Source organism: Scyliorhinus torazame, chromosome 14 (assembly GCF_047496885.1).
Source record: "Scyliorhinus torazame isolate Kashiwa2021f chromosome 14, sScyTor2.1, whole genome shotgun sequence".
In the NCBI taxonomy this organism is placed as follows: Eukaryota; Metazoa; Chordata; class Chondrichthyes; order Carcharhiniformes; family Scyliorhinidae; genus Scyliorhinus; species Scyliorhinus torazame.
This window is the reverse complement of record NC_092720.1, coordinates 127,369,376-127,389,155: the sequence shown is the minus strand read 5'-3', so window position 1 is coordinate 127,389,155 and position 19,780 is coordinate 127,369,376. Positions and strand designations below refer to the sequence as shown.

General features: G+C 45.6%; 1 protein-coding gene across 1 annotated transcript; it reads left to right on the top strand.

Moving 5' to 3' along the window:
- Positions 1-4,311: 4,311 nt before the first annotated feature.
- LOC140390026 (tripartite motif-containing protein 14-like) lies at positions 4,312-19,780 on the top strand. Its single transcript, XM_072474861.1, has 6 exons — positions 4,312-4,937; positions 7,568-7,663; positions 9,390-9,623; positions 14,018-14,040; positions 15,712-15,842; positions 17,839-19,780. Exons 1-6 carry the CDS (start codon positions 4,350-4,352, stop codon positions 18,375-18,377), a joined length of 1,611 nt encoding a protein of 536 aa, XP_072330962.1. The 5' UTR covers positions 4,312-4,349; the 3' UTR covers positions 18,378-19,780.

The following is a 19,780-nucleotide window of genomic DNA, read 5'->3' as shown; positions in this document are numbered from 1 at the left end:
ATGAGAAGAACCCCAGGCATCGTTTGAGGGCGTTGGGGCAGTGGGGGAGGGAGAGTGCATGAGGAGGCGCATGCGATCGGGGTCGGGCCCTGGAACTCCATTTTGCACCACATAGCCGAGGATGGCTAATCGGTTCGTGCTGAACACGCACTTCACCTTGTTGTAGGTTAGGTTCAGGAGTTTAGCGGTGTGGAGGAATTTGGAAAGGTTAGCGTCGTGGTCCTGCTGGTTGTGGCCGCAGGTGGTGACGTTATCGAGGTACGGGAAGGTGGCCCGCAGTCCATACTGGTCAACCATTTGGTCCATCTCCCGTTGGAAGAACGAGACCCCATTAGTGACACCGAAGGGAACCCTAAGGAAGTGGTAAAGGCGGCCGTCCGCTTCAAAAGCGATGTATGGGCGGTCTGCCTTGCGAATGGGGAGCTGGTGGTAGGCAGATTTCAGGTCCACTGTCGAGAAGACCCGGTACTGTGCAATCTGATTGACCATATCAGATATGCGTGGAAGGGGGTACGGGTCGAGCTGCGTGTACCGATTGATGGTCTGACTGTAGTCAACGACCATCCTGTGTTTCTCCCCAGTTTTCACAACTACCACTTGGGCTCTCCAGGGGCTGTTGCTGGCCTCAATGATGCCTTCCCAGCGCAGCCGCTGGACCTCCGTCCTGATGAAGGTCCTGTCCTGGGCGCTGTACCGTCTGCTCCTGGTGGCTTTGCAATCCGGGGTGAGGTTTTCAAACAGAGAAGGCGGGTTGACCTTAAGGGTCGTGAGACCGCATACAGTAAGGGGTGGTAGGGGCCCGCCGAATTTCAGAGTTAGACTTTAGAGGTTGCACTGGAAGTCCAGGCCGAGTATTAAGGCAGCGCAGAGGTTGGGGAGGACGTAGAGACGGAAGTCGCCGAACTCTACGCCCTGGATGGTCAGAGTGGCGGTGCAGTAGCCCCGGATCTCCACGGAGTGGGAGCTGGAGGCCAGGGAGATTCTCTGGTTAATGGGGTGTACCGCGAGGGAGCAGCCTTACCGTATCGGGGTGGACAGCGCCTTACCGTATCGGGGTGGATGAAGCTCTCTGTGCTCCGGAGTCAAGAAGGCAGGATGTCTTGTGCCCATCGACCTTTACCGTCGTCGACGCGGTTGCAAGGTTGTGCGGCTGGGACTGGTCAACGTGATGGAGGCGAGCTGTAGATGGTGTTGGAAGGCCCCTGGCTGGTTGGCAGGCGATGAGCGACCCGATGAGGTGCCTGACGAGCTGGGGTCCTGAGGCGGGGAAGATGGCGGCGTCCACAGGCCGCACGAGGCCTGATGGGGGGAAGATGGTGGCGCTCACGGGCGCACGTGTCCTGAGGCAAGCAAGGTGGCGGTGCCCATGGGCCGCACGTGGTGTGAGGCGAGGTAGATGGCAGCGCCCACGGCTCGCACGTGGGGGGGTGCAGGAACAATGGGCCTGGTTACAGCGGCGATCGAGCGGGCCTGGCACACAGCAGCGAAATGTCCTTTCTTCCCGCAGGCCTTTCAGAGTGCGCTCCGCGCCAGGCATCGCTGCCACAGGTGCTTTGTCTGTCCGCAGAAGTAGCACTTGGGTCCCCCGGGGTGGCTGGCTGCCGCAAGGCGCAGGCTTGGGATTGGCTGGGGGCAGTCGCTGGTGGGATCCACGATGGGGTGTTCGCTGGTGGGGTCCATGATGTCCAGGAGGGGGGCGCCATGCGGTCGGGGGCGTACGCTTGTACATTACGGGAGGCGACCGTTAATGAGATTGCGAGTTTCTTGGTCGTCGCGAGGTCGAGGGTAGCCCCTTCTAAGAGGCGCTGGCGGATGTACGCCGACCCTATGCCCGTAACGAAAGCGTCGCTAATTAGGAGGACGGACTGTTCAACTGCCGAAACGGCCTGGCAATCACAGTCCCTCACCAGGGCGTGCAGGGCACGCCAGAAATCTTCCACAGACTCACTGGGGAGTTGATGCCGTGTGGACAGGAGGTGCCTGGTGTAGAGCTTGTTGGTCTGCTGAGTGTAGTTCTCTTTCAGTAGCGCCATGGCCTCAGCGTAGGTAGGCGCATCCCGGATGAGGGGAAAGTTTTCGGAGCTCAGCCGTGTATACAGGACCTGGAGCTTCTGTGCCTCTGAGGGTGGTTCTGTCGCAGATCCGATGTAGGCTTCAAAGCAAGCTAGCCGACTTGGCGTTGTCTGCTTGAGGGTGTAGCTGCAGGCAATCCGGCTTGATGCCATCATTGGAGGTCCATCATTGTAAAATGTCTGCTTAATAAATTGATGCACTATCAATTACGACGAGATGAGAGTCGAGTGTAATCGAGGCTTTATTAAGCAGAGATGTGTAGCCTCCTGCAGCTGCTGCCGAAATGGCTGCAGCTCGGTGAGCACAAACATTTATACTCCGCCTACTCGGCGGTGCCAGCAGGCAGGGATCTACCCCCGTACCTGTAGTACAAGAGCCTTACCGTATTACATCTTGTATGTGATATATACAACAGTGGTGACTACCACAGTGGAGATGGGCCATCAAATGCTAATTGGTCGGGGTTTCGATATCGTCTGGATTCCTTATTCTGTAAATATACATTTTCTGGCTCTGAACCTGCCTGAATCTCGCTTTGTCCATTTTACCCGCTATGCTTTGCGAGCTTCTCTGTTCCTGGTTGTAAGTGGCCATCCCAGATGGCTACACTAGCTGTTAGGAAGTTGGAATTAAATGATAAGTAAAGAGTTTGATTAAAAAAAAGAAAATGATATGGTTTAGCTGTGTTGAGGGCTTTTGAGACGTAGATTAGCCTAGCAACAGGGTAAAACAGATATTTTATTAAGCAAAGTGGGGACTAGCAGTCTAGAGACCTAGATCATAGACACATTCAGTTGCCAATCTCTCACACAGAATCAAGCTGTTGGGCAGAAAAAGAAGGCAGCGGCAGAGGTCTGTCTGTGCCAGGCTACATAATTTTTTTTTTCAGCAACAATTTAGCATGGCCAATCCACCTAACCTACACATCTTTCGACTGTGGAAGGAAATCGGAGCATCTGGAGATAGGGGGATGGGGCATGGGAATGCGCCAAGGTAGAGTGTTCTTTCAGAGGGTGGGTCCAAATGGCCTCCTTCTGCACCATAGGGATTCAACCAGGATACAGAAGCAGTTGGGTTCAGATGAGAAATTATAAAGGCAAAAAGTCACTTGTGAGAGTGGTGCACAGCCTCTCTAATTGTAACTACATGATCGGACAGAGTATTAAAAAAGAGATAATGGGAGCTTGTTAGGAAGTAACAGAAATAATCATGGGAGATTTTAATCTACATATAGGCTGGAAATATCTGATGGGCGAACGTAGCAAAAATCAAGTATGCATAGAAAGTTTTTAGGATAGATTCTTGGAACAGCACATTCTGGAGCCAACCAGAGAGCAGGCTAAACACAGATCTAGTATTGTGCAACAAGGTAAAATTAATTGATAACGTCAGAGCAGCCCTTAGGTAACAGCGATCATAATATGATTGAATTTTACATTCAGTTTGTGGAAGACAAGAGTTCGTCCAAGGTGAGTATTTTAAACTTAAAGAAGAGCAATAGTGAGGACATGAAAGCCGAACTCTGGCAGGAAGTAGGTTGTACTACAGGGATCTGTGCTGGGGCCTCAACTTTTTACAATTGTATAAATGACTTAGATGAAGGGATCAAATGTATGATTGCTAAATTTACTAACACAAAGATAGGCAAGAAAGTATGTTGTGAAGAGGACATTAAAAAGAACAGAGATAGGTTAAGTGAGTGGAGTACCTCCAGCAAATGGGAGTATAATGTGGACAAATGTGAGTGTCCATTTTGGCAGGAAGCATAAAAAGCTTATTATCTAAATGGTGAGAGATTGCAGAGCTCTGAGATCCAGAGATATCTGGGTGGCCTAGTCACAAAAGGCTGGCATACACACGCAGTAAATAATTAAGTTATAGAATGTTATTGTTTATTGCGAGGGGGAAAATGCAGCAAAAACTGTGAGGCAAAAAATGTCTGGGCAGTAGCAATAATGTAATAGTAATTAATACAATATAATGAATGTTAATCGTAAATATATAAAATCATTAAAAAATATTATTTCACGGGATGTGGCAGGACAGTTAGGGATGGGCAATAGCCAGGCGACGCCCACGTTCCGTGAAATAAAACAATATAATATTATGTTGTTAGTCATCTGCAGATATTGGTGTGAAGGGCTATTTATTTCCAACTGGAATGTGAGTGGAGGTCCCGGTTTCTGTCCGGGATGCTTTCTGCGGTGCACAAGGGGCTGAACAACCTGCTCCCCCCCCCCACCCCCACCACTTGTGGAGCGCCTCAATTCTGCGACATGGCGGCGGCAGCAGCAGCGGCGGCGGAGGCGGCTCTTCAGCAAGAGCCTCTGGAGGAAGAGTTGACCTGCCCGGTCTGCCTGGAGATTTACACGGAGCCGGTGATCCTCGGCTGTAAACACAGTTTCTGCCGGGCCTGCCTGGAGGCGGTGTGGAGGGAGCCCGAGACCGGCACCTACAGCTGTCCGCAGTGCCGGGCAGGCTGCGGCCTGAGGCCGCCCCTGGAGAAGAATTTCCAGCTGGCCAACATCGTGGCCAGTTACCTGGCCCTGGACCCTTCCAAGGGCGCTGTTCCCTGCACCTACTGCACCAAGAAAAGGCGCTCAGCCATGAAAAGCTGCCTCCAGTGCGAGGTGTCCATGTGCTCCATACACCTCCGGCTGCACCAGGAGAATGTGGTGCTGAAGAGCCACCCCCTGACAGACCCCATTGCAGACACGGCGATTGGCAAATGCACAGAGCACCAGAAGCTGCTGGAGATTTACTGTAAGGACGATGCTGTCTGTGTCTGCAGCTTCTGCGCTTTAATAGGAAGCCACAAGAACCACAATTTAATCAGCATTAGTGAAGCAGTGAAGGAGTTGAGGGTACGTGTGCACTGGCGAAAATACATTGCTCTTTATTTCAATTGGAGAGAGAGCGACATTAGGTTAAAGAAAAGTGTTGTTTATGCTGGTCCTAATTGCCCTTGGGAAGCTGGTGGAGAGCCACTTTGTTGAACTGCCGAACTCTTGTCAGGTGGAGGTATACTCACTGTGCTGATAGGAAGGGAGGTTCAGACGTTTGACCAAATGACAGTGAAAGAGCAGTGGTATAGGGTCATAACATCCTCGAAATGGCAATCCGTGCCCATCTACCTATGTGGATTTTATTTTGTGCCTGTCTCGTCTGACCTTCTGATTCAGGCTGGGCAAAATCCAGTCAGCGGAGCTGGCCTCGAGGCCCAGCTCAGTTGTACACGCCCCATTTTTTAACCGCACTAGTTGCCAGAAATCCGGTTAGTTTTTTTTTAAATTTAGTGTACCCAATTCATTTTTTCCAATTAAGGGGCAATTTAACGTGTTCAATCCACCTATCCTGCGCATCTTTGGGTTGTGAGGGTGAAACCCACGCAAACATGGGGAGACTGTGCAAACTCCACAAGGACAGTGACCCAGAGCCGGGATCGAACCTAGGACCTCGGCGCCATGAGGCAGCAGGGCTAACCCACTGCGCCACCATGCTGCCCTAGAATCCCGTGTTTTGGGGTCTGGGTCTTTCTTGCAGTTCCTCAGAAGTTAGAAGAGATTGTAATTCTTCAAACCTCTGTTGGGTCACTATTTGTGTAACAGCTACAGCCAGAAACATCCAATGTTCGAGATTTAAATCACATTTAATTGCCCAGAGGAAGTTTGTACTTCTGGGCAATTGCCATTCAAACCCTTACCTGGGAAGTTCCGGGAGGAATTCCCCACCACATACGACCATAAGACAGGAGGAGAATTAGGCCACTCGGCCCATCGAGTCTGCTCCGCCATTCAATCATGGCTGATATTTTATAAACTCCATTCTCCTGCCTTCTCCCCATAACCTCTGATCTCCTTATTAATCCAGAACCTAACTATCTCTGTCTTAAAGGCACTGTGATTTGGCTTCCACAGCCTTTTGCGACAAAGAGTTCCACAGGTTCATCACCCTCTGGCTGAAGAAATTCCTCCTCATCTCTGTTCCAAAGGATCAGCCCTTTAGTCTGATGGTGTCCTCTGGTTCTAGTTTTTCCTACAAGTGGAAACATCCTCTCCACGTCCACTCTATCCAGGCCTCGCAGTATCCTGTAAGTTTCAATAAGATCCCCTCTCATCCTTCTAAACTCCAATGAGTACAGACCCAGAGTCCTCAACCGTTCCTCATACGACAAGTTCTTCATTCCAGGGATCATTCTTGTGAACCTCCTCTGGACCCGTTACAAGGCCAGCACATCCTCCCTTAGATACGGGGCCCAAAACTGCGCTCAGTACTCCAAATGGGGTCTGACCAGAGCCTTATACAGCCTCAGACGTACAACCCTGGTCTTGTATTCTAGCCCTCTCAACATGAATGCTAACATTGCATTTACCTTCTTAACGTGCAGGACTGAACCTGCACGTTAACCTTAAGAGAATCGTGAATAAGGACTCCTGAGTCCCTTTGTGCTTCTGATTTCCTGAGCATTTCCCCATTTAGAAAATAGTCTTTTGCCTAAATTCCTCCTTCCAAAGTGCATAACCTCACACTTTTCCACATTGTATTTCATTTGCCACATCAATGCCCACTTTCTGAGCTTGTCCAAATCTTTCTGCAGCTCCCCTGCTTCCTCAATACTACCTGTCCCTCTACAGATCTTTGTATCATCTGCAAACTTAGCAACAGTGCCTTCAGTTCCTTCCAGATCATTAATGTATATTGTGAAAAGTTGTGGTCCCAGCACATACCCCTGAGGCACACCACTCTTCACCGGCTGCCATCCTGAAAAAGACCCCTAAATCCCCACTCTCTTCCAGTCAGCCAATCCTCCATCCATGCCAGGATCTTACCCTTAACACCATGGGCTCTTAACCTATTTAACAATCTCCTATGCAGCATCATGTCAAAGGCCTTCTGGAAATCTAAATAAATCACATTTTGGGGTTAGCCGTTCTTAACCAATACTGAGTAGCTCGGACGATATGGCCCATCATTCCAAGTCGGGATTGTGTGTAGCTTGCAGGGGAATTTGCAGATGGTAGTGTTCTGTACATCTGCTGACCTTGTCCTTATAGGGGGTGACAGAAGTTGAGGTTTTGGACGGTGATGTCTAAGGAATTATGATGATGATACAAATAAGACCACTGTGTTTCATAAAGTTTCTAGTCAATAATTAAACTAAAAATAAAGTATAAAATAATTAAACTAAAAATAAAGTACAAAATAATTAAACTAAAAATAAAGTATAAAATAATTAAACTAAAAATAAAGTACAAAATAATTAAACTAAAAATAAAGTATAAAATAATCAAAGGATTGCACAATAGACAAATAATTACACCATGTTGCAAAATGAAGGACTCCATATATAAAATAAAAGGCTACTGCACTCTGCATTTTGTATTGAAGTCCATAGATTTTATGTTGTCAGGTTGGGTTCATCTTAATCATTTACAGACGATGGATCTGGAGTGTAACACCTTGGAATGACTGTTTTTCTGCTGCTTCCTATTAGAATAATTTGAAAGATCAACAGGACAAACTGAAGAGCAATGCTGAAGCTTCACAAGTCGCTCTTGAAGACCTTCAGAAAGAAAAGCAAAATGCTTTAGTGAGTAAACCAACCGGTTGGTGGATTTAAGTAAAAAGCTTTAGCATTGCATGATGTCAGTTGTGGGTCAGTGGATAGCATACTCCCTTCTGAAGTCAGCAAGTCCCACTCCAGAGACTTGAGCACACAATCCAAGTTTTGACACACCTGTCCAGTTACAGAGGAAGGCAATGCTTTCAGAAGTGCCATCTTTCAGATGAGACATTAAACTGAGGCCCAGTTTAAGAGCCCATGGTACTAGTTTGAAGACTAGCAGAAGGGTCTTCCCGCTGTCCTGTACAACATTTATCCCTTAATCAGCACCATATCAGATTGTTGTTTGTGTGTTCTTGCTGTGCACAATTTAACTGCTGCTTTTCTTGCATTCCAAGACTAACTACACTTTGCAGCGTGTAAGTGCTTTGGGATATACATTGTTGCTCTAGAAATTACAAGTCATTCTTCACTTTTGTTTGTCAATCCTATTTGATGTCCAATGAGTTAATACTTTGCACGTTTACTCAGAATAGATCTGATTTTATCCCTGGCTGATACAGAATCCCAGTCAGCATTGGGAACAGGCGGATGTGACCTCTTCTGACTAAAGATCAGAAAAATCATCTGGGTTTCAATTCTTGTCCTGTACTGTAAGCGCATGGATAGATGATTGAGAAAGATGGGATTATGCTGAGCTATACTATTTCCCTGTGGTTAGTTTGCAGTCTGTTGATTTCTAAATGGTGATCATTTAACTGAGGGGAGCTTCTTTAGTCAAGCCCTCCCTCTGCGCACATCAGGTGGTGGATGGAGCGATTGATCCACAGGGCGAATAGATGGAACTGGGTGGTAGCCAGAGAGACTGGACGTGAATATCAGTGGTTCCAGCCCTCCTTTAATGTTCCAAAACACTCAGGCCAATTCCTCCCGTGTGAGGCCTGTATGAAAATCAAATGTAATGGACCTTGAGCACGATTTCTGTGAGAGATTTTCAAAAATATTTTCAGTGTGACAGGGACAGAAACAAGGTGAAATCACTCCCTACATGCTGTTAATTCCTGCTCTTGTTGATAAGCATATCAAAAAAAAGAGCAAAATATTTGCATTTATATAGTGCCTTTATTGACGTCATTTTACCTCGAGGCACTTTACAGCCAATCATTGTTGCAACTGAGGGAATTTGTGCGCAAGAAACATCCACGACAGCAACAAGCAGATCACCTGTTTTTTAAAAAATGTGGGTGGAGGGTAAATACTGACCAGGAAACATCCGCTGTTCTTTTTCAAAGAGTGTTCTGGGGGGCAGCATGGTGGCACAGTGGTTAGCACTGGAACTACGGCGCTGAGGACCTGGGTTCAAATCCCGGCCCTGGGTCACTGTCCGTGTGGAGTTTGCACATTCTCTCCATGCCTGCATGGGTTTCACCGCTACAACCCAAAGATGTGCTGGTTAGGTGGATTGGCCACACTAAATTGCCCCTTAATTGGAAAAATATAATTGGTACTCTAAATTTTTTTTTTTTTAAAAGAAGAAAAAAAAGTAGTGTTCTGGCTGTCTATGTCCACTAAGAGGACAAACATTCCAATACTCTCAGTACAGCACTGGAGGGTTAGCCTAGAACCCATGTTTCCGGAATGGGGCTTTAATCCAAAATCTTATGATCCAATGCTACCCACTGAACCATAGCTACCTAATGAAGAGAGTGTGCAAGATCTGTGTTGTGTAATCACTAAAACCTTTCTACTGAAGGTAGCGATAAAGGAGAAGGAAATAAACATTGAGGAGAAGTACGAGGCTCTCAGGCAGCAGATTGATAATGAAGAGAGAGAAGCATTTGAAGCGGTGGACAGGGAGCAGACCCGTGTAACGGCAGAGATTGACGCAAGGATCTTCAACCTCCAGAATGCAGCAAAAGAATTTGAGAAATCTCTGACTGATCTCCACATCCTTTCACAAAAGTATGATGACATCCTCTTTATCCAGGTAATGAATATTTTAATGCAATTGGAGAGCATCGAATGATTAATTCCTATAAGCCACATGTATTATTAATGATTGCCGAATATATTTTTATAAATGGACTTTTCCTGCAGTTTCCTCCCACAGTCCAAAGATGTGCAGGTTAGGTGGATTGGCCATATTAAATTGCCCCTTGGTGTCCAAGGATGTGTAGATTGGGTGGGGTTACGAGGATAGGGCGGGGGAGTTGGCCTAGGTAGAGTGCTCTTTCAGAGGGTCTGTGCAGGCCCCCGCACTGTAAGAAATCTATGATTCTGGTGGCATTATGTAGGGGGAAGATGCGCACGAGGTGGCTCCCGTTAGAGTACTGCATGTTTTGCCCTTTTTTCTTTTGAAACCCACTGAATTAATGGGATACGGATCTGATATAGGTGAAATGCCCAGAAAATCGAGGGGTGGGGGGGGGGAAGGCAGACAGTAGAAGTTCGTCGACAGAATCGGAGCTCTCTCCGAGCTCGCTGGCAGAAAAGATAGCGATGGCAGCCTCTGGGGCTCCAGCCACTCCACTAGCGGCCGAGTTGCTTTTGAGTACCCTGGCGACAGAGCTCGATAAGCACTGGCGGGTTGTGTCGGAAGACCTCTGTAAATCGATGGAGATGGCCATGGCCCCCATCCGAGTGGTTCTGGAGAAGTCCAAAAAACCCATGAAAGTCCATGGAGCCATGATAAAAGACATAGCTATGTCTCAAAAGGGCCACTTCTATCAGATTGTCTTGCTGGAAGCGGAGATGTTTCTGGTGACCTTAGCGAATAAATCGCTGAAGACCAAGGTGAATGGTTTACAGAATTGGTCCAGGAGGCAAAACATCCGAATTGTGGACATGGAAGGTCCAATGCCCATGGAGTACTTTGCAGAGATGTTCTGTAATATGGTGGGGAAAGGTGGATTCATGACCCCTCCTGAATCGGAGCCCATCGTACGCTCTGGCAGAGGTCTCGTCCTGAGGGTCCATCACGTGCGGTAATAATGAAGTTTCATAGCTTTAAAGAGAAAGAGCATTTTCTGAGATGGGCGAGGGAGCATCATGACGTCAAATGGGAAGGCCACATCATCACTTTTACCAAGGCCTGGGAGCGGAGCTGGGGAAGAAGAGGACTGTGTTCCACAAAACCAAGGTTGTTCTGCACATAAGTGGAGTCCAACTTTGGTGTGTACCCGCCGTGGTTAAGGTTGACTGTTATAACCTGCCTGCTTACCATTGGCTGGGGACTAATGACAATCCCACAATCCTGTGGGAGTATGAGCTTCCCCAATGAGGGGGCGGGGGCGGAGAAATCATTAGCAGACTCCCTGTATAAAGAAAGCTGGCCAGTTTGGAACTAGCAGAAAGGAGGAAGCGAGGTTGCTGCTGTTGTGTGTGTGTGTGTGTGTGTGTGTATATATATATATATATATATATACACACATGTTATTGTAAATAAATGTTATTTCTTTGTATCCTTGAATCTCGTGCTGGATTCTTCGTGGCCCTCACAAAACTGGCGACGAGGATGGGATGTTATAACCTGCCTGCTTACCATTGGCTGGGGACTAATGACAATCCCACAATCCTGTGGGAGTATGAGCTTCCCCAATGAGGGGGGGGGGGGGGGGCGGAGAAATCATTAGCAGACTCCTTGTATAAATAAAGCTGGCCAGTTTGGAACCAGCTAGAGAGGAGTAAGCAGCAAGCGAGGTTGCTGCTGTTGTGTGTATATATATGTTATTGTAAATAAATGTTATTTCTTTGTATCCTTGAAACTCGTGCTGGATTCTTCGTGGCCCTCACAAAAGTGACTTTGAAGGGAAAGGACTATTTGCTTTGTTGTTTCTTCACTTTCCTCATTTTGTATACTCGAGTATCAATATTGCTTTGTGTATGTGGTGGATAGGTGTCTCCTCCCTTTTTGTGGTAGTGGCTGGTACACCATTAGACAGTCAATAGAGGGTTCTACCTAAGATGGCAGCCATTCATTTTTTTTTAAGGCGCTAGTCACCGTCAGCTGTTAGGGGGTTTCATTTTGTTTTTTGGGGTTAAGTTTGTGTTTTTGCTTGTTAGTCTTGGTGTTTCATTGTGTAACTTTTGTTGCCCTCACACACACACACACACACACACACACACCTCTCAGCTGTCCAGCTGAGAGCAAAGAGTTAACTCTTGTATAATTTTGTTTATGATTTTAATAAACATAAAATTATAAATCCAGATCTGTAATTTGTGTTATTCGTCTTGGTATCAGTCTGGCGGTCTATCTTTATTTAACTTCCTCTATAAGTATAAATTGCTCCTGTATGAATGCTAGAGAGAGTCAGGGAAGAACACTACACTAGGTTTAGCAAGGCAGTTGAGCTGTAGGTATGGGCAGAGTGTCATTTTAGAGTGGCTCATGGTCAAGTTCACTCCTATCCTCACTCAATCTCCAAACACGTTTGCTTTCTGATGAAGCACATACGTGATTGGGGATGGGAGCCCTGGCTCATTTCTCCCCATTGCTATCCTGGAGGTGCTCCGACTGAGGCCCAGCTAAATTCAGTGGGCTATTTGTGCTGTTCAGAAATAACTCAGTCACCTGGTGGGATACATCCATTTTCAGCTGCTTCCCTTTGAGTTGCCTCCAGGTGGTTCTATTTAATGTTTAAGATAATTTCTGTAAGGCACTCCCTGCCTTAGTGATTCCAATAATATTCTCTGAATCTTGTTGTAATGTCTGGATAGCTTTCTCAGCTGAATGTGAAAGTGGAGGTATGGATGGTTGTGCAGAGGGTTGCTCTTCAATGACAGCTTCCATAGCTGACCACCAGAAACGTCTCTGTTGTTTCCCTTGGCCCATTGGACAGGTTCCGTCTATCAGGCTGTTTGGCAACCAGACTCGGGTGATTCACAGATTCTTCCAGCTCAATTTTGAGGATAATGGAAAACTGACAACTTCTTGGCTCCATTTTTAAAAAAAAAACATTCCCTTGACATTGATTCCCTAATTTTCCATGGCCAATGGCTTAACTGACTATTTGCAAACTTAGCATCTTGTTTGTTTCAGACTCTGCATGCTCCCACCAGATGGGCTACCTGCTTCCACCAGTTGCTGCTGAATTCCTTCTCTTTGATTATAATTTCTGTACTTTACAGTTTCAGTGCTCTGCTGGCTGGTCTCTCAGTCTCCTCCCTTTCTAAACTCTGTCGCACGAGTCCTCTACAGCACTAAATTCTGCCCAACTATTGCCTCTATCCTCACCAATATTCTTTCCCTATCCCTTGTCACAATTAATTTAAAATTCTCTTGTTTAAGACTCTCCATGGTCTTCCTCTTTCTGCAATCCCCTCCTGACCTATATGCTGTTTCTGTCTTCTGACAGGGATGTGTGTGGCTGGGCTGTTACCCATCTCATCTATCCCACTCAAGCTGCAGTGCTTTCAGCTACCTAGCTGAAATACTCTGCTTAAATACCCCTCTTTCTCAATTAAGTCATCAGACACCCTTTCATCTCTCCCATTGAGACTCGACATGCATATCTAGGATATTACTTTTGTTAATGTACAATGTAGATCAGTGGTGGGCAACTGAGGGCCATATGCAGCCCCTAGATTGAGTGGTACCACAAGGCCTTTTGTTGACCGTTTTGTTGCTCACTGTTGCCACATTCCATTTGTTTCCATTGTGTGTTTCACCGGTATGACTGAAGTGATCCGCACATAATGTAAGGGCAAATGAAGTGAGGTGCGTGCTGATTTCTCACAACATTGACTGTGAGGCCGTGTACTCCCTCTGCATCCAATCAAAACGTATAAAATGTATGTTTTTAATCACGGGAAGTTGATAGTTCTATTAATATATGTGAATGATTTAGCATTTTCTATAACTTATTTCAAAATATTTGGTGTGTATTAAATGTATTTGATCTTATTTATTTATTTTTCAAATTTAGAGTGCCCAATTCATTTTTTCCAATTAAGGGGCAATTTAGCGTGTTCAATCCACCTACCCTGCACATCTTTAGGTTGTGGGGGTGAAACCCACACAAACACGGGGAGAATGTGCAAACTCCACACGGACAGTGACCCAGAGCCGGGATCGAACACCTGGGACCTCGGCGCCGTGAGACTGCAGTGCTAACACTGCGCCACCGTGCTGCCCATTTGATCTAATTCATGGGAACGTGGTTATTGAACAAGTTCGATTCCAATCTTTCGGCACACTGTGATGAAGGAGGGCCACCCATGCGGCCCACACATCAGCCTAGGTTGCCCACAGCCAGTGTAGATAAATGTATGATAATTGTGGCTGTCGAGGCTACAACCCCCCCCCCTTTCAGTGTGTTTGAGCCTGTTCGTATTCTAGCCATTCTGTTTTACACCAGTGTTCTGTTTATTTTGTTGCAGGAATTTAACTCCATTGCTGCACGGTAAGTGAAAACCAACTCCTATCGTACAGTCACTGAAAGTCCTTAATCAGCAAACATGCTGTTTTACTATTTTACATTTTACTTTTTGACTATTTGTCATTAATCTTTTCCGCCATCTACCCCATCATAAACCTTCCCTTTTGTTGTTTCCCTCCACACACACACCCACGCACACACAAAACAGCACATCACATTTCTACCTTCCTTGAGTTTTGGACTTGAGGCTCTGTCTCGCTCCACAGATGCTGCCAGATCTGTTGAGTATTCCCAGCACCTTCCAGCATCTGTAGTTTTCTGCTTTAATTCTGTACTATTTCACATATCTGTCAGTTTAAAGAGGAATGTAGCAATACAGCCAGTCACACGCTTGTTGAAATATAATTGCATTTTTCTGACTTATGCTGGACTCTAGTAGTAAGTACATGCAGACAGACCCCTACTTGTGGAGCCTGGCTCTGCTTGGTCTTGGTGATCTAGCATGGCCACTACAATCAACCCCCAAATTGGTCGATTTTATAATAAGCATCCGTGTGGTGAATGGGACAGATTTATTCCGGTTCACTGTCCCAGAATGTGACATCCGAGTCCAGATCCACAGCAGTGTGATTGACTCTTAACTACCCTCTGAAATTATCATCAGTTGGGGGGCAATTAAGGATGGGCAAAAAATGCTGCCATTGCCAGCGGCGCTCACATCCCACAAAAGAATAAAGAAAAATATTTGCGTGCTGCGTCAGTTTGACCTTTTTGCATACATGGTTTACATTTGAGTGGGGCAGCCCTATCTCCCACTTCACAAAGAATCAATCCCGACACATCCCCTCTATGAGCTAATGGAGGTATAGGAATGCCAGAGAGCACAGAGTGGGTAAACGTTACACCAGTCAGTCCAAACATTAAAATAGGCACATCTGGGAAGTTTAGACCTCTTTTGTCTTCATGTTTCTTTGGATATAAAGATCCCACTGCATTAATTGAGAACTGTAGACCGTTCTCCCGGAATCCGGAACAGTATTATTCCTGCAACCAAAGTAGCCATAAAACCACATGTGCTTATCTGCGTGCTATTTCTGTGACGTTGCTGGTGAAGAATGGCTGCTGTGTAAATGAAACCAGTCCGTACTCGGTTTGAGACATTTCAGTGTGACAAATTGCTGTGAAAATGGTATTATTTTATGAACAATATTTCTCACTATATTTGAGATCTGTCTGTCTCTTTTGTGGATATTTATGATTGGGCAGTGTTTCTCAGGACACATTAGCTTGACAGGACCAGTTGAGGTGGGTGAGATTCTTGAGTCAGCCTTAGTGAAACTGAGTGTCTTACCACCAGTATCGGCAGCTTTGTGAAGGTAAGACCCGAATAGGCAGCCCTTCTTGGACTGACAGGAGGTGTTTAATGTTTTGGATCTAACTTTTCAATTTGGTCAACATACTTTTATACATTTTTTTATTAAAATGTTTGTAAATGAGATGACTTTCCAGTAAACACTTATATGGGTTAGAGGGATATGGGCCAAATGCGGGCAATTGGGACTAGCTTAGTGGTAAAAACTGGGCGGCATGGACAAGTTGGGCCGAAGGGCCTGTTTCCATGTAAACCTCTATGACTTCAGCCGCAATGTATTATTTCACTTTTTAAATTAATCCACGCATTGTCTACTATTACAGGTTGAAAGATGTCTCACTACCACTTACATCAACACCCTATACTTTGGGTAGTACGCAAACAAAAGACACAATAAAATGTACAGTTGAGGGGAATGAAGAACTGATGAACAGACAAATGGTGGTTAAACTCTGTAAGCACCTGACAGAAATTTATTTTTAATAGGTTGTTTCCTGTTCACAAACCTTTCTTTACTTTTCTGCTAGTGTTTCCCATGCAGTTTTGCTGCTTCAGCTGTCGCAATAAGTTATAACCACCAATTATCTCTGTGTAATAATCATTCTCCCTTGGCTAGAGCCATTTTGTAAATCAAAATTGATATTGATCGAATATTTATTAATTGGGCGGCACAGTGGTTAGCACTGCTGCCTAACAGCTCCAGGGACCCGGGTTCAATTCCAGCCTTGGGTCACTGTCTGTGCGCAGTCTGCACATCCTCCCCGTGTGTGCGTGGGTTTCCTCCGGGTGATCTGGTTTCCTCCCACAGTCCAAAAATGTGCAGGTTACGTGGATTGGTCATGCTAAATTGCCCGGGGTTATGAAAATCGCTTATTGTCACAAGTAGGCTTCAAATGAAGTTGCTGTGAAAAGCCCCTAGTCGCTACATTCCGGTGCCTGTTCGGAGAGGCTGGTACGGGAATCGAACCGTGCTGCTGGCCTGCCTTGGTCTGCTTTCAAAGCCAGCGATTTAGCCCTGTGCTAAACCAGCCCCTGATGTAGATAGAACAGGGGAGTGGGCGTTCTTTAGGTGCAGGCTCAAGGGTCCAAATGGCCTTCTACACTGTAGGGACTCTACTGACAGACAGCAGAATTTAGTAATGAATATACCTCACCGGAAATGGTTTATAACAGTACTGTACACCTGAGACCAGCAGCATCTTGAGATGACGAATTAGAATTTTCAGATGCTTGTGTTGTGGCTTCCTCTTAAAATATTTGGACGGTGCTCAAGGAGGTGTGCTGTGGTTAAACCAGGTTCAGTGTATATATGATCACCTTGTCCCCGAAGAGAAAATGCTGGTCTGGTAGCATCTGTAGGGAGAGAAAAGAGCTAATGTTTCGAGTCCAGATGGCCCTTTGTCAAAGCTGGTGATCACCTTGTGACAGATTGAAGCTGGGATTTCTAATGGCAATGTTATTGGTAACAATGTAAAAAGTGAGCTGATGCCTTATTGCATGTAATGAACATAGGTAACAATAATAACAACATTTTCAACATCAAAAGCATTTGGCTGCTGCTGAATTACTTAGCACCTGATCTACATATTTAAAGGAGGTGCCATTTGCCTACAAAAAGGCCAGGTTAGAGGTGGTGGGGTCCGAGAAGCAAGTCACTGTGGCCGTTATGTCTGCCCTTCAGGCACACAATTCTCATTTATTAGAAATCTTTATAAGAAAGGACAGCAAGCTTGTATTTCTATAGCACTCTTTGTAACCTCATCATGTCCAAAAGTGGTTTACAATTTTAGTCATTGTTGTAACCACAATGGTTACAGCACAATAGTGGCCATTCAGCCCATCGTGTCTGTTGGCTCTGAGCAATGCATCTAGTGGTTTTCCCCTGCCATCTTCTCGGCTGTAACCCTACACATTCTTCTTTTATGAGGAAATGTGGCAGCTGATTTACGTACAATAAATAAATGGCTAGATAATGGGGGCAGGCAAGAATATGGTTTTGAGATTACAGTCCGATCAACCATGATTTTATTGAATGGCGGAATTGGCTCGAGAGCTGAATGGCCTACTCCTAGTTCATATGTATGTAATCTTTTTGTTGTTTGAAGAATAATCATTGGCCAGGGAGAATTCCCCTGCTCTTTAAGTAGATATTGGAGATCTTGAGTAGGGATCTTTTTATCTCCACATGCTTAACTGGTCCAAAAGAGATGGCATCTTTGACACTGTACTGGGAGTGTCCGTCTGGATTATGTGCTGAGGTTCTGGAGTGGGACCCTCTAAATCAGAGGTGTGCATACGTGTTCCCAATAAGCCACGGCTGACTTGGAAACCGATTGTTCCAAGATAGTGAAATTGGGTGAAAAGTGTCTGCCATGTTCAGTAAGAAAAAGGCCTTTGATCCTCTGCAGGTGAACAAGTCAATTACCTCACTATCTCCTTTTTACTGACAGATGGACAGACGCCAACTCTGGATCCAGACACAGCAAATCCCTACCTCGCTCTGACCGACTACAATAGAACGGTATCAGCATCAAGTCAGATCCAGATGTTTCCCCAAAGCGGAGAAATCTTTGACCGGTGGCCCCAGATCCTTGGTGCTGAGGCTGTGAGTTGTGGCCGATCTTACTGGGAGGTCGAGGTTAAGGAGGGTGATGGGGCCTGGAGCATCGGTGCCTGCTACAAGAGTATGAGCAGGAGAGGAGCTGGCAATGAATGTCTGCTGGGCTTTAACGACAAATCGTGGTGCATTCACTCTGGGCCAGATGCCCTTTCGTACCTTCATGATGGGAAGCGAATCGGCATGAAGGCAGAAAAGCCCTTCATGTTGGGCATCTATATTGATTTTGAAGGTGGGATAATCTCCTTCTACGATGTGTCAGGGGGTGAACTAATCTTGTTACACACCTTCCATGGAACATTTGCTGAGCCTCTCCACCCAGCACTGCGCGTTCGAATTGGGGTGACTCTATCCTTGTCTGTTCTGAAGTGATTGGTTATAACTTGAATACACTGCATTCCACCATTTCTTTAAGTTTTACTGAGAAAACTGCCTTTGTTATAAATATAAGAACACCCCACCCCCCGGTCCTTCTGCCTTCGCAGAATCTTATATTGGGGACACTAGATCACAGCATCCACATAGCTGGGAGAGACGTGATAGAGGCACCAACTGTCTGAACTGAGTTCCATGTTCTGTCTACAAACTTGCTGCAAAACTGGCCCCATTCCTGCTGGTTCACATCCTATCTAAATATGTACAATCGAAATGTAGCAGAGCCAAAGTCTTGCTTCAAACATCACGTGATCTTATGTAGACCAGTATGTTGTGAATTTAAAATGGACTGTAAGCTGAATTGGTTAAAATCAAATTGCTTTAGGAGGGAAAGATGAAACCGAGATACTGTTTGCTAATAAAGAATAGTTACCAGAGATTGCAGCCTGCCTATTTATCCGAGATTGTCAGATCAGAATCGAGAAATTGTCAGATCAGAGTAGGCTCATACCTTTTTGAGATATGAAATTAAAATTAAAATCTCTTATTGTCACAAGTAGGCTTCAAATGAAGTTACTGTGAAAAGCCCCTAATCACCACATTCCGGCGCCTGTTCGGGGCGGCTGGTACGGGAGGCTGTTCTTCTGCCTTGGTCTGCTTTCAAAGCCAGCTATTTAGCCCTGTGATAAACCAACCCCCAGATATTGAGATAGTGAATATATATAAAACTCACGATGCCTGTTGCATGTTTCAGGGTTGTTCCTGTAACTTTACCCAGCCAAATGGATGAGCTTCCGAATTGCAGTAAGTATTTTGTTAGTAAATTTTAATCCGACAGGGGAATAATGATAATTACCGTCCCCCAGTGTCAAAGATCTGAGCTTTGATCCAAATTAATTCTCTCTGGTCTAACCTATCGACAAGTCTGTTGCCTTGAACAGATGATAATGTCTGTGATAACATCTGTAACATGTGAAAGGATTTTTTTTGCCATAATGTTTGCATTGCCAGTCTAGTGGTGTTTATGTTAACTCAATGTGACTAGTAAAGGAATGTGGCCTCACAAACCAAGAAGTCACAAGATTATCAGTCTATGTAAGAAATGTATTCTGAAGATATTTAAACTTGTTTAATATCTGTAATACTGCTAGGTACTTTCTGTTCAAGTTTGCTTCTGTATGGTTGTAATTTTTGTGAGTAAATTTGATTACTGGTTTTAGCCAACCTTTGAGTGCATGGCTGTGTGATCTTCAGTGCACAATAAGGGGGAATGGCGAATCTTGTAGCAATTCACACCATATATAAAGGAATGGGTTTCAGATCATGTGAAATGTGAGTCTGATTCTGAAAATTATTTTTTTCTTTAAATACATTCCTTTAAATAAATGGGGGAAGCTGAA